Source organism: Calliopsis andreniformis, chromosome 10, assembly GCF_051401765.1.
Source record: "Calliopsis andreniformis isolate RMS-2024a chromosome 10, iyCalAndr_principal, whole genome shotgun sequence".
Taxonomy (NCBI): domain Eukaryota; kingdom Metazoa; phylum Arthropoda; class Insecta; order Hymenoptera; family Andrenidae; genus Calliopsis; species Calliopsis andreniformis.
In genome coordinates, this window is record NC_135071.1 from 8,515,984 (window position 1) to 8,529,444 (window position 13,461).

Genomic DNA, 13,461 nt, shown 5'->3' on the forward strand with positions numbered 1-13,461 from the left:
CCGAATTACCATATTGCGCTAACAGTTACGGTGCAATTAATTGTGCGTATAACAAAGGTGTGTGTTCGAATCGCAGTCGACCTGAACTAAACACCTTCGCTGTTTCCAAGCGTTACGTTTGTACAGAGGGATGTGCTTGTACAGAGATTTGTGAACATCTTTCCTATTTTGGCTGAACAATACCTTAAGTGAAGACGTTTATCGATGATCGTTCTTGCGTCTAAACAATACGTGTGATTTTTGTGCTACTAATCGTAAAAGCTTCGTATCAGTGGAACTAATTTCTTAATTATCGTATATGCAATATGCAATATAAGGGTGCAATAAAATTTAAATTGCGAAGTTATAATTGTCTTTATCTCAAATCTATTCAAATTCACTATCTATTATTATCCATTTGGGTCAGAAACGAATATAATCGTGCGTCTGAATTCTCATTATCTAATCTCCGAATAGAGAAGTATCTATAAGAATTTTACAAATTGTAATTGCTTACTATAGATAATAGATAGTCTCGTACAAACTATTTTGGTTCTATACAGAATTATTATCTATACAAGAATGGGAAATATTAACATACATGAAAAATGTCCAATTTTTATTATTAGTGTCATTATCTTTTATTCTTTTAGACTTACAAATTTCAAGTTTTGTTAACTAAAAATATCGTAGTAAAGTAGACGAACACACAAATACGCCAGTGTTTCCAAATTCGTGTCTTTAGGAAATTTATAAAGTACACATTAACAATTAGCATCGCTAAATAGTATTACTGTAGAGTCTATAGATAAGGAACTTTGATACATAGTGTTTCAACTAACTAATTTATGTCTGCAGCGAACTTTATATACAATTTTGCTAACCGTTCGCCACTTTTGCTACAAACTAATTAAAGTTAAAAATCAGTGTTAGGTAATTTTTTTAAGAGTCAAATAAGATCTTAAACCATGTGAGACATTCGAAGCATTCGTTAAATTGATATTTAGAAAACTTATGTAACGCTCTAAGGATTGGTATGGCATAATTGTTAACACCAAATTTATATCTATTTTACTGACCATTTCTGTGTTTTATTCTTCCATTGCAGTCTGTATTTAATTCTTTATAATTATATTTCCTTGTACTGGACATGGCCTAAGAGGCATTGATGTCTCCGCCATTCTTGAGACATTTCTTCACATATATCAATATAAAATAAAAGCTTATATCTTATTAAATTTATCTAACAATTTTAGTTTACTTAGAAGAAGACAATTATGCCATAAAATATATACAACTAAATAACCTCTACATTTTGGAACATACTTTTAAATTCAGATAACATAAATATACATTTAATATTTGAGATTAATTTAAGTTCATCTTAATCAAACCAAAAAAAGAATTAATAATTTCATTAATTTCACGAGAAGAGCTATTTATTTAAATTATTGAGATAGAATTTCTCCGTAAACTAGAAAGATAGTTATCCAACATGATGTTATCGCTGTATCCTCTGCGCAACGACGAGTATGTTATACAAGAATTCACCAACAGATGGCACAAGTAGCATAAGATAATCAATATCACCATAATAAAAACATGATTAGTTGCTTATCGTGCTAGTCATCAATTTCATTTCCTTCCATTCTTTAGTAACCGATGAGTCAATTCATATTTCGATAAGCTGCCTACGCTTATGATTAATTCCATTCATTAGGTGTTTTCCATATTAAATGTTCTCTTATTGCTATAACCGAAACATCCTTAAAATTATTACTTGGACAAAAGTACATCAATTCTTTCACCACATACAAATTTATACATTATGCTATTAATGTTTTGTTAAAGTGGTACCAAAGAATATTCAACTTTGGTACTCAAAATATGATACTTGAATATGTGCACATTTGTATATGTATATATTTTTTCTTTAGTATTTTATAACGCGAATAATTCTGACTGATTCCACTCAATCACAAAAACGAGATCCTTTCAAGGATCTATTACAATTTACACATATGTATACAGAGCCCCGGAACGATCAGAGCCAAACTTATGAAACGTGTTAATGAGGCCGAGTAGGTAAAAAAAAGTTTATATAAACTTATGTCCGAAAACCCTTTATTAAAAAGCTATATGCGTCCAAAGATTTTTATCAATAATTATGACAGTTATATCAAATGTTCGATACATCTTCCTTTTGCAAGAATGCAGACTGTCATTCATCCAATTAATAATTGTTGAATTCTTTCCAATATACTTTCTGTGTTACGCATAGTAGTAAATGCATTTTGAATCGTTTATGTTTACCTCCGATTCTTGCCGTTATGATGAAAATTTTTAAATTTGATGCTATTAATTAAATTGCATAGAAATGAATTAAATCACAAAAAACCAAGACATAAATTTTAGAAAAAGTTTTAAACGTACGCCATTTTCATAATAACTGGCATTTATAAAAACGATTTTGCCTGTAAATCTTTAAACGCATATAACTTTCCAACACAATATTTTCGGACATAAATTTATATGAGCTTTTTTTACTTACTCTTCCTTGTTAATGCATAATATAAGATTGGCTCCGACCTTTCATAACACCCTGTATGTCTGAACCCTATTAAATTCCACCAAATAAAAAAAGTTAGAAAGTTAGAACAATAATGGAAAACCAATTTCTTTTTAATTTCTCAGCAGAAAGATCGGATTCCTACACTAACGAACAGATCACTATCAAAACGTCATAAATGCGGGAGTGCAAGTGAACTCAAAGGCAAGATAGAAGAGCGGAAAACGAATAACAAAGCGATAACTTCTGTCACGAAACGTTACAGTATTGATACCCTCGAATCGGTCGATTCCTCTTGCAATGAATCACATTAAAAATGATAGTGTCAAAACATTGTTGTACACAACTGTCTCGTGTTTCTTCAAAGATCCAGTAACTCTGATCACTCGGACCTCTACAGTTCCATTGCTGGTCGGAAGCCAAATATAACGACCATTAACCATTCTTGACTTGTTATCTTTCATATACTAGCTAACACGTAATACGCATGAAAAGGAAAACGTGAATTAAATCTATGGAGAAGGTCTAATCATGGATGACACTTGCTATTTATCATTAAAATTAACTAGGTAGCCAAAATGAATGGCACATTTGTTTGTCATTTAAAAATACTAACTTTATTTTAAATTCTTACTGAAATACAAAAAATACAAATAAACATTATTTCACTCGAATTCAACATTGTCTTTAGAATCATAACGATAATTTTCTATTTCAACTGTCTACAACTAGTTGATCGTTTCAGTGTTAAAAATTTGACTAATTTTAAGCCTACTTATTGTTAGTCATGAATTCAGTGTCCCGATTTGTCATGTTATGTTTTGCCAACAATAAATTTATTATATGTAAAAAATATAAAATATAAAGAAAATAAAAAAATATAATAAAACATAAATCATTAATATTAAAAAGAAAACATATCGCACATGTACTTCAAAAGTGACACAACTCAAACAACAAATAATTTAATTACAGCTATAAATCAGTTCGGTAAATGCACCTGTATTCATTGTAAAAAGTTTATTAGTGAAGATCAAAATTGTAGAATCTACTCAAAGGACTTTTCAAGTGTAAATTACAAATTATTTAAATAGCAACAAGAAAATCATTTAATATAAGTAACACGTAACTATTTTTTAGACTAATTATTCAAGTAAAATAACTTTCATTAAATAAAACTACTCTTTATGTCAATATTATGTATTTAATAAATAATCTTTTCCTAAACTCATAGTTTTTTGTTTCCTCTCAAAAACATACTTTTTTAAGTTGTGTCACTTTTGTAACACATATGCGAAATTTTTACTGAAAAAACAACATAAGTCACATTTTTATTTTCGAGAAAGTAACGTTTAAGAAGAAGAAAAGTCCCGTTAATCCAATCTTCTTTTATCGAAAATACAATTTCTATCTGCAAACTTCAATCACGATATTGTCACAAATTTTTGAAAGTGTAACCACTTTACCTAATAGCAACAAATACATTAGCCTTCGTTTAGTTCGCCATACGCGGGAACGTGGCTTAAACATCATCAGCTCAAAATCCTCATCGACCTTGCCCGCAACAATAGAGGCACCAATTTCAACCTTTCGCAAACCATCATGACAGGAAAGCATCGAGATCGCGAACACTCCTGAATATTGACGAACACACATGAATCACCATATCCTCCGATTTCCTCAAACATCGAACGATTTTCAAATTCGAGTCCATTTCTCTTATCTCGACCGCTTCGAGTGCATGTTATCACGCCTGCGGTGGCAAGAAGTTTGTAACAAAAGTTCAACCAGTGGCAAATCGCTATTGCAATTACTTAATCAGGAGACGAAGAGGCAGAGGGACGTAGACAGAGAGCGGGTGGTGGCATGAAAACAGCTTTCGGTACGCGTGCACTCGCAGCAGGCAGAAGACAAGACAAGGTTGCACCGAAAGAAACCCGAGGCAAACTTTTTCTCGGCGCGATCGCTCGAAAAAATAATCGATAAGCATTGTACCGCTGCCCGTTTCTACTCTTCCCTGATCTATCCAATGGATCAGTAGCTGCTCGCGCTCCAACGAGCGTGTACGGTTCTCTGCTGCTGTGTCCGATGTGGTTGTTGTACCGGCTTGTTGGATTCGATTATAGATTCAATTAAAACATTACCAAACGTTCATTTAGCTGTGCTCGAGTCTGTTCAAAATTGCTAGTCCACTCTTCTCTTCATTTTTATTCGCCTGTGATTTGAAATTCACTCGATTTGTGGAAATATTTTTAAAAATTTAGCAAAACTTTTCGGATCGTATTTTATTGTTCACGAACAGTTTAAGGTAGAAAAGATGATAGATCATTCGACGGGTGAAGGAGAAAAGGAAACGGAAGGTATGGCCACTGACAAGTGCGTCCAGGAAAAAAAGTTTGATACGTATTCTAATGGTTTCAAGAAATCTGGTAGGTATCCAGTCGGTATCTTAACAATGTAAATATTGAGAACTGTCATATTTAACAAAGAGATTTTTGTATGTAGTATCTGTGTTTCTCCATTTTACCCAAACATTAATTAGAGAATTTTGAAGCAAGATAAAATTAGTATAAATAAATTTAAGATTCATCCATAATTTCTTCAATCTTTAATAGCAAATGTACCGAGAAGTCAATGTTGTGTTTTCTACAGATATGCTAACCATGGAAAATAAAGTGCAAAAAGAATATAACCGTGAAATGAAAGAACAATTGCAGGTAGGAAATCATACATAATTTGTAGTATGTAATTCATGAAAGTTTCTAAATGGAAATCATAATTTTATGCCTAACTACAGTGTCTTCTACTTTAAACGTAATATTATATTAACAATATCATTTGATATTATACATTGTATCATTTTATCATTAGTATAATATTAGTATATATTAATACATAGTATATTGTATCATTTAGTATTGATACAATAAACTACCGAATAGAAAAGTATTGCTTGTTATGGTATATTTTAAATATTGCCGCACTGCTTACCTATTGATTTTTAAAAAAATCATAACTTCTGTATTGGATATTTTCTTCAAACTGGTAAAATCTGTCCTGGGATATCTCATAACTCCGTGTAACGTAAATACTCGATAACTTCCTTTCGTAAAATTAGTGTTTTCATTTTTCTTACTTTTTCAATTTTCTTTTATTCGCTATTGTATATGTCTATACTTACAGTTTATGAATAACGAATAACGATTTAAACTTAATTTCATTATTCCTGAGTTTTATCATACTTTGGCGTCTAGAATCACTTTCAAAGTCACCCTGAATTCACTAAAAATTCTATCACATGGACATAGAAAGTGATTCTAATTTTCTATTGTGTAATAAAGTAATTATATAGTCTCTCGATTTTATACCAGCTGTCATAATTCTTTATTCGCACCATTCATAATCGTAAAACATAATGTTATTCAGAATTATCTTGTAGACGTATCTGTATTTATATTTTTTAAAAATTGCCAATAAATACTCTACGATAACGACAGTCTCGTTATCGTCTGAAACCATGATCTTACGACTGAGCGATGAGGACAACTCGTAGAATTATTTATATTATATTTGTTGTTTTCAGACTCGGTCAGTTATACTATTTTTGATTCATCTGATATTTGCATTCGATAAAAAAGCTCTTCCGATCTCGTAACAAGAAGATTGTCTTTCCACTTTGCACATCATTGTTATATGTACATCTCACCATTTTATCAAATCAGCTTGGTTCCGCATTTTTGCTGTATTGGAGAAAAACAAACCCTCTGAAACACACCTTTCTTTTTACCTACACCAGCACCAATATCCAATCCCTCTGGTTGATTTTCCTGATGTAGCTGAAGGTAGAAGTTAAGCGTTAAGCGTGGCGATATTTGAATAATTTTTTTCAGTAATGACCAAATGCGATTCGATATGCAAAAATAAACCAATAATGCATAATTGATTTCTTTATATGTGGAAAGTTCGCATGCACTCAAATTCCGGATAGGCAGAGCTATCTCAGTTGAATGTTTCTATCCATGTTTGTGTTTGTAAATACTACCAGATAATCACACGCTTATTATCATTACTACATTCATTTGAAGAACTTTAACGGAAACTTGGTTAGGTGCATGCGTACTGAATTACTTATTGCCAGTCAATTCGCTTAAAATTATCTTCTTCTGCATTAGAATGTACTTAATTATTTCTTATTATCACGGTGATCAATTAAGAACATGACATTTAAATTACCATGGCATAAAAATAAAAATGTAGCATTTAGGTTGAAAGATGGAATGCAACTTTAGCTTGTCGTTGTTTTTATTTTTCTCAACATTATGAAATTTATTGAAAGAAATAGAAACCATGGTTAGATAAAAGGAGACAGTTTTTTCACATTACATATTTTTCTGTCACCTTAGAATTAGCTGACAACAAAACCAGAGATTCCATATAAAAATCATGATTCCATATAAAAAATAGTAGCACAATAAGTTTCTTGTAACGTTTATCTATGCACACTATTCTATATTAAATAATCACTAACAATAAATTTGACTTAATTAAATTTAATCCGTTAAAACCATATTTGATTTTGTTTATTAAAATTCTATTAACGTTTATTTATCGAAATGATATTAATGTTAATCTATGAAAACCACACTGGTTTCGTAGTATATCAACAAAATTACTTCGCTTTAGTGGAGGATTTGTTTAATTAATTGAACAAAAGCGATAAATTCGATAACTTGTAAAACAGTTGTTTACACGATATTCTTACTCTAACGATAATATCCTCGGACAATAAGCCACATTACATATATTTAACTTTTCAACATTATGTACTGGTTTATGTTTTCAACAAATTAATCGAAAATTATTAATGACAGTAAGTTTTATTTGCAGGAAGCAAAGCATTTGCTTTGCAAAATTGATTACATGAACAGAGGAATGAACGATATTGTATCGGAATTAACACAAAAATTAGACGAACTGGCGTCGAAACAATCCAAGGACTTTGGTGAAACGGAAAAACATTACGATAAAATGTAACTATATTTAATTTGCCTTTATGAACTTATGACCTAGCTCCGTTTAATTACTTTCAAAATTCGTTATCCAAAAAGTATGTACTAGTTTGTAATCTGGGGTAACGCGCTCTTATGGAATTCATTTTCTATGAAAAGAAATATCTCCTTGGAAGAGCAATGACAGGATAAATAAAATTTGAAAAATTACATCATATTTTGACGCATGTTTGATACAAATAAGCATAATCTTTCATAGAACGATACAAACCAAAGTAAAACATCATTACGGTACGATATGTGAACGGTTGTCAAACGACACGACTTTTAAGATGGCTTGGATACGCATCAACTTAACTGCTTTGACCCGATTCTATAATACCTAGGGAGCCCTATCATGTTTGTATACAACGTGGATACACATTAGTAGCACAGTGTTTTTAATTTTTACATAACTGTTTAGCACTTGCTTATGAAAAATATCAATTAATACCTACAAATCGTTCACAGATTACCTACAATCTATACATATAGAATAAAAAAGTACATAAAGTCCATGAATTAAAAAATGAAGAGTCTATATATCTTTAATAGACGATACTAAGCTTGATCGTTCGTCTTAGATCAAGAAAAACATTGCAATACCTAAAAATTTAATTAGAAATCGTTTAAAATTATTATTACGATTAATCTTCAATATGTATAAAAAAAGAAATAGAAACCTACAGATAATGTTATGTAATGTATGCAAACAGGATAGTGTATTATTTATTCAAGCTAAGTATGCTCGCCATGATCAATACATATTCAATAATATGTTCTTCAAGCAAAGCAAATCACTCACGTAAACAAAATAGAATTTGCAGATTGAATTATTGAAAAAATTCGTACATATGAATGTTTTTCTTCAGTCACGATATTTCCTAATCTTTAAACTGCTAAAATGAAATGCTTTTAGATTGACAACTGTTATTTGTAACAACTAATTTAATATTCTCAATGAATTTTGTAAGTTGAACTTAGTACTTTTTCGAAATAAAATTGAAATACAGTTAATATAGCATTATATTACATGATTTTAATTCGTTTCTCAAAACCAGTTCATAGATTATGAAATTACGTGAATACGCTTGAGTGATCGCGAAACTGGCAGTAATCAATTGCTTCAGTAGTCAATTGAAACTTAAATTATATAAGTTTAAAATATCTGGTTATTTATACTGTTGTACATGATTTTTACATAGAAAAGTCACGAAGCTAGGCCTTTTACCTCCTAAACAATTCTCAGGGAGGAATTCTTTGTTGACCGAGCTCTACGAGATTAAACACATACGAACCATTTATAATTTCACAATAGCAGCTCTGATTCTACTGTTGATACGCACTGTTGTATATGATATTCGACACACGGGATCGTAAGTACACGAGCACTCAACTTGTACTTGTTTTTACTTGTCCCCCTACTGTACAATCTATCTCAACTACCTCTGCATAAATTTAGAAATTATTCATAGATGCAATTACTTAGAAATGTACAAAGTAGAATACGTTTTAATATTTCCGATTTTAATATTAGAACTACCGAGATTAATTTATGTCTATCAACGGCTTTTAAAACAGTATATCATTCACAGAAATAGTGTTTACTTATACAATACTTTTTTCGATTTCTTTCACATTAACTAAGAAAAAATAACTCCATCTTTATAAAAAATTAATTGTGTATAAGAAATAATCGTTATCAATTATTTTGATTATTCTGGTAGTGCTAGTATTAAAACATGCGAACACCATCTGCTTATGTTAACATTTTGTTTCTTCACAAAATTAATGATATTCTCAATTTCGTAATTTTTTCGTTCAGCTTGTGATTAATAATCTTTTCTTCAAATATTTTTCTATAAACTTATGTTTAATAATACTTTCATTTAATAATTTCCTAATTATCCATTAACATGAAAATACTTCATTGTTCCAGTCCAAATTTTGCTATGGGCACAGTAATGAGTGGTTTCGGTAAATTTCCAATAGTGCTTTTTGTTTGGTCACTCATGCAATTTTCAACATTTGGAGTCTATATTGCCTTTTGCACCTGGGCCAGTCATCGCTTAAACTTCACACCGAAATGTAAATTCCAATTCCAAAAATCTAGATTTAAGATAATTGGTGTATACCTCTGACGAAATTGTTTTTCAGCATTTATTGAACAATTGTGGGATTATGTTTGGCTGTGTACCATGATTCTGTATCAGGTAACGTTTGTTGTACTCTCGACTAGAGCTGTGATCCATGAAGACTTGCCAGTAGCTTCTAGCCTTATTATACTTATGGAGCAAGTAAGTTTTCTATAAAAATACTTTATTATTTATGAAAACAGTAAAAACATACTTCATTCCACAGATAAAGTACTTTTGATTCTAAAGCATAATATAAGATTCATTGCAAGATAATGAATGAATTTGTTGCAGTTTGGAGAAATGAATATATCAGCAAATCTAAAATGATATTAATATTCTGTTTGATTCTATCTAGCTTTGCATAAAATCCTGGAAATAATCTACATGATATTTATCATAGATTCAGTATTATAATATCGTGGATTTTATAAATATTACTGTATAAAGTGATGCTTTGATAATCCTTTGGCGAAACCTTGAAACAAGGTCATAGTTAATCTCAATCAACAAATTAGTTTTAGAACATTCTTAGATTTTAGATGAAAATCCTATTATTGATCTGCTAACGAAAATTGACTATACATCGAGCTATCGTTAACGAACATAATTTTACCACATACGCTCTTTTTATCAATTTGATATGAGATACGAGACTTAATTTTACCCTTTGACGTCTTTTTAAATACGATTTCAATTTTCATAAAATTTACTAACTTTTGCTAACAATTATTGTTATATTATGCTTTAGAAATCAATGTGTCACACTTGTATGTTAATAAATATTTGGGTATAAAGATTGAAGCGATCTTCTAAATTGGTGAAATATGTTGTTGCAATACGTATTTGCATGAAATATACATATATTTACGTAATGTCAATACTGTGCAAATTTTGATACAAAAATGTACATTTTTACATGTTTAGCTACGGTTCGTAATGAAAACATACGCATTCGTGAGAACTGTGGCGCCCAGATTTATATCTTATAAGTCTCATTCGGATACACCATTACCTCGACTGCCAGATTTCTCTAAATATCTTTACTTCCTCTTTGCACCTACTTTAATCTATCGAGATGATTATCCCAGGTAAATCTTGTCTATTTATTATCATACACGTATCATTTGTCATACAGTGTTCCACTTAACGTAACATAAACGGATCTAGTACTTATAATCATTTTATGGTACATGTATGTGTGCCATACATGAGTGTGTAAGCTTCAATATTCAACTTCTCTAACGAAGTGGTTAAATGATTAAGAAATTATATACTTGAGAAACAAATTATTACAATATCTTTTCAAAATTTTTGAATTTTTTAAAAACGATACCTAACTGTGACATTATTGTAATTTTTACGTTTTCTAATAATTAGTATCAATGTAATTTGTAACATTCTTTAAATTAGTAGTTCTTTATTAATCTGACTCTAAAGTGGATTTCCTCATATTATGTTTTTAAAAGATAGCCCTACAAACGATTCTCTAATTATTACTATTTAAAAGTTATGTTATTAGTTATACATGGCTAATTAAAATTCTTTGTGCAAAAATATTAAGGACCAATATCATATTCAAGTCAACGATACTTTGCTTTCATAGTTTCATTTTTGATCACTAATCATGTTATCAACATCTGTCTACATTCACATTATCAGAAGGATCTCTAGATTTTGAACATATATTTTTAACCGATAATTGGTCTATCATGAAAACTGTAGTATTTTTACCATTTTTGTTATCTATCGTTTGCAAAATCAAAAGTGCAAAGTACTAAACACGCAACGATAAAACACATGATGTAGCTTCTGAATTTATCTTTCATCACTTTGCAGGTGTTCCCAAAAGAGAACGTGACATTATCAGTCTAAATAAAATTAATATTTTATAACGTAAAAACTACCTTAATAAACAACCATGGAAGAATAATTGTCCATTAGGGAAAAACTATGATTTTTCCAATTTATCATTAATTTAATACTAATTAAGCATATGTTTCCATAGGTCGAGCAAGATTCGATGGAACGTCGTACTAGGTAATATGGCTGAGATAGTTACGATCATTTTCTTCGTAGCAATACTTTATGAACGAATATTAGAACCAACCTTCCGAGACTTCGGCAAACAGCCAATAGAATTGTCAATAGTATTACTCGGTATGCTTGAATCGATAATACCTGGAATCTTACTCTTTGTATGTGGTTTCTATCTTCTTTTGCACTGTTGGATGAATGCTTTTGCCGAACTGCTGCGATTTGCCGATAGGATGTTTTACAGAGTAAGTTTTTTTCTGTTAAAATCTCACTGAAAGAATTTTTCAAATTTTAAATGACCTACAAATTCTTACATAAAAATCATAACATTTAGTCGAATTCATGGCTTAAACTGAAATCATCAACCAGTCCAACCGCGGACTGGACTTTTCTACTTGCTCGCCATTTCTATTTCCATAAAAAACAATTACAGTATCTATTTATTGACTCATTCATAAACTCATGAATCGACACAAGTAACAAGCCCACAGAGAATGAGAGACATTCTTCAAAGGCCAATTCACGTATTAATGACTCATGAGTTTATCCTGTTTGAAACATTCCTGAAACACAAAATCATTCTCATCATGACGCTAACGATATCCATCCCGCGCAACAGCAAAGATCTTGCGTATTCCAAAAATTCGATTTCGAAACAAGTAACATTTACAAAAAGAATAACGTAACAGAAGTTCCTTCAATGGACTGAGTCATCGGGAACGTTAGATGAGATAGGCTTCCACGAAATTTCACCATCATTTTTTCCGATGCCCCGTAGAAATTTCTCAATATCCGCACTGGTCTCGTATCGGGGACACAGTGTTCCCATTAATGAGATTTCAATGGAATTATATCATTCGTCCAATTACAGGATTGGTGGAACTCGAACACCTTCAGCGCCTATTATCGCACCTGGAACATCGTCGTGCACGACTGGCTGCACACATACATCTACAAAGACATGTATGAGATTGTGGTTCCACGAAACAAGACCGTGGCGGTCAGCACGGTGTTTGGTCTTTCCGCCATCTTCCATGAGTACCTCCTCTGCGTCGCTTTCCGTTTCTTCTTCCCCGTGATGCTGCTTCTATTCGGTGGGATCGGTGTGGCGTTATTCACGATAAAGGCATCGGGAAACGTCTTCGTATGGTTTAGTCTTTGCCTGGGAAACGGAGTGCTATGTGCATTGTACAACATGGAACACTACGCGAGGATCAATTGCCCCCCAGTCCACGACGGGTTCTTGGATCAGCTGCTACCGAGGATCTGGGCATGTCCTCGTCAATAGTAACTTAAAAGTCAACAGGAAAATTACAAAACCGTACGTGAAAACGGTTTGAATTAAGTGATGCTGATTCCAGGCTCGAGATTTTGCTCTGAAACAGAGTTCTCTTTCCTGGAAGCTAAAGTTGCGAAAGTGACGCATGTAGGTCCCAGGGTCACTAAAATATAGAACTGAAATGAAGATAGGAGTGATTAAATTAGCGGTGTTTTGTGAAATGGAATGCGTCCACTGTGACCAGTATTAAGAAATTGGAAAAACGTGTTACAAAGCCTTTATAGATATTGAAGATGTAAATGTAAATGTAAATGTAATAGTTAATTTTGTGCAAAACACCAATGTGATATTATTTCATGAATGTACAAATACTTGGAATAAGAAAATAAATATGATTATTAATTAATTATAATC

General features: G+C 31.4%; 1 protein-coding gene across 3 annotated transcripts; it reads left to right on the forward strand.

Moving 5' to 3' along the window:
• The first annotated feature begins 4,619 nt into the window (after nucleotides 1-4,619).
• On the forward strand, nucleotides 4,620-13,447 carry LOC143184423 (sterol O-acyltransferase 1). Of its 3 annotated transcripts, XM_076386636.1 has the most exons (10): nucleotides 4,620-4,977; nucleotides 5,201-5,265; nucleotides 7,436-7,578; nucleotides 8,802-8,972; nucleotides 9,536-9,684; nucleotides 9,754-9,893; nucleotides 10,659-10,822; nucleotides 11,740-12,013; nucleotides 12,640-13,055; nucleotides 13,130-13,447. In XM_076386636.1, coding segments are annotated over exons 1-10 (1,635 nt in total). In that variant the 5' UTR covers nucleotides 4,620-4,865; the 3' UTR covers nucleotides 13,131-13,447. The 3 variants fall into 3 exon arrangements, with proteins under 3 accessions (XP_076242751.1, XP_076242752.1, XP_076242753.1); XM_076386637.1 differs by having other exon boundaries at nucleotides 5,164-5,265; nucleotides 12,640-13,447; XM_076386638.1 differs by lacking the exon at nucleotides 5,201-5,265 and having other exon boundaries at nucleotides 12,640-13,447.
• Nucleotides 13,448-13,461: the final 14 nt, after the last annotated feature.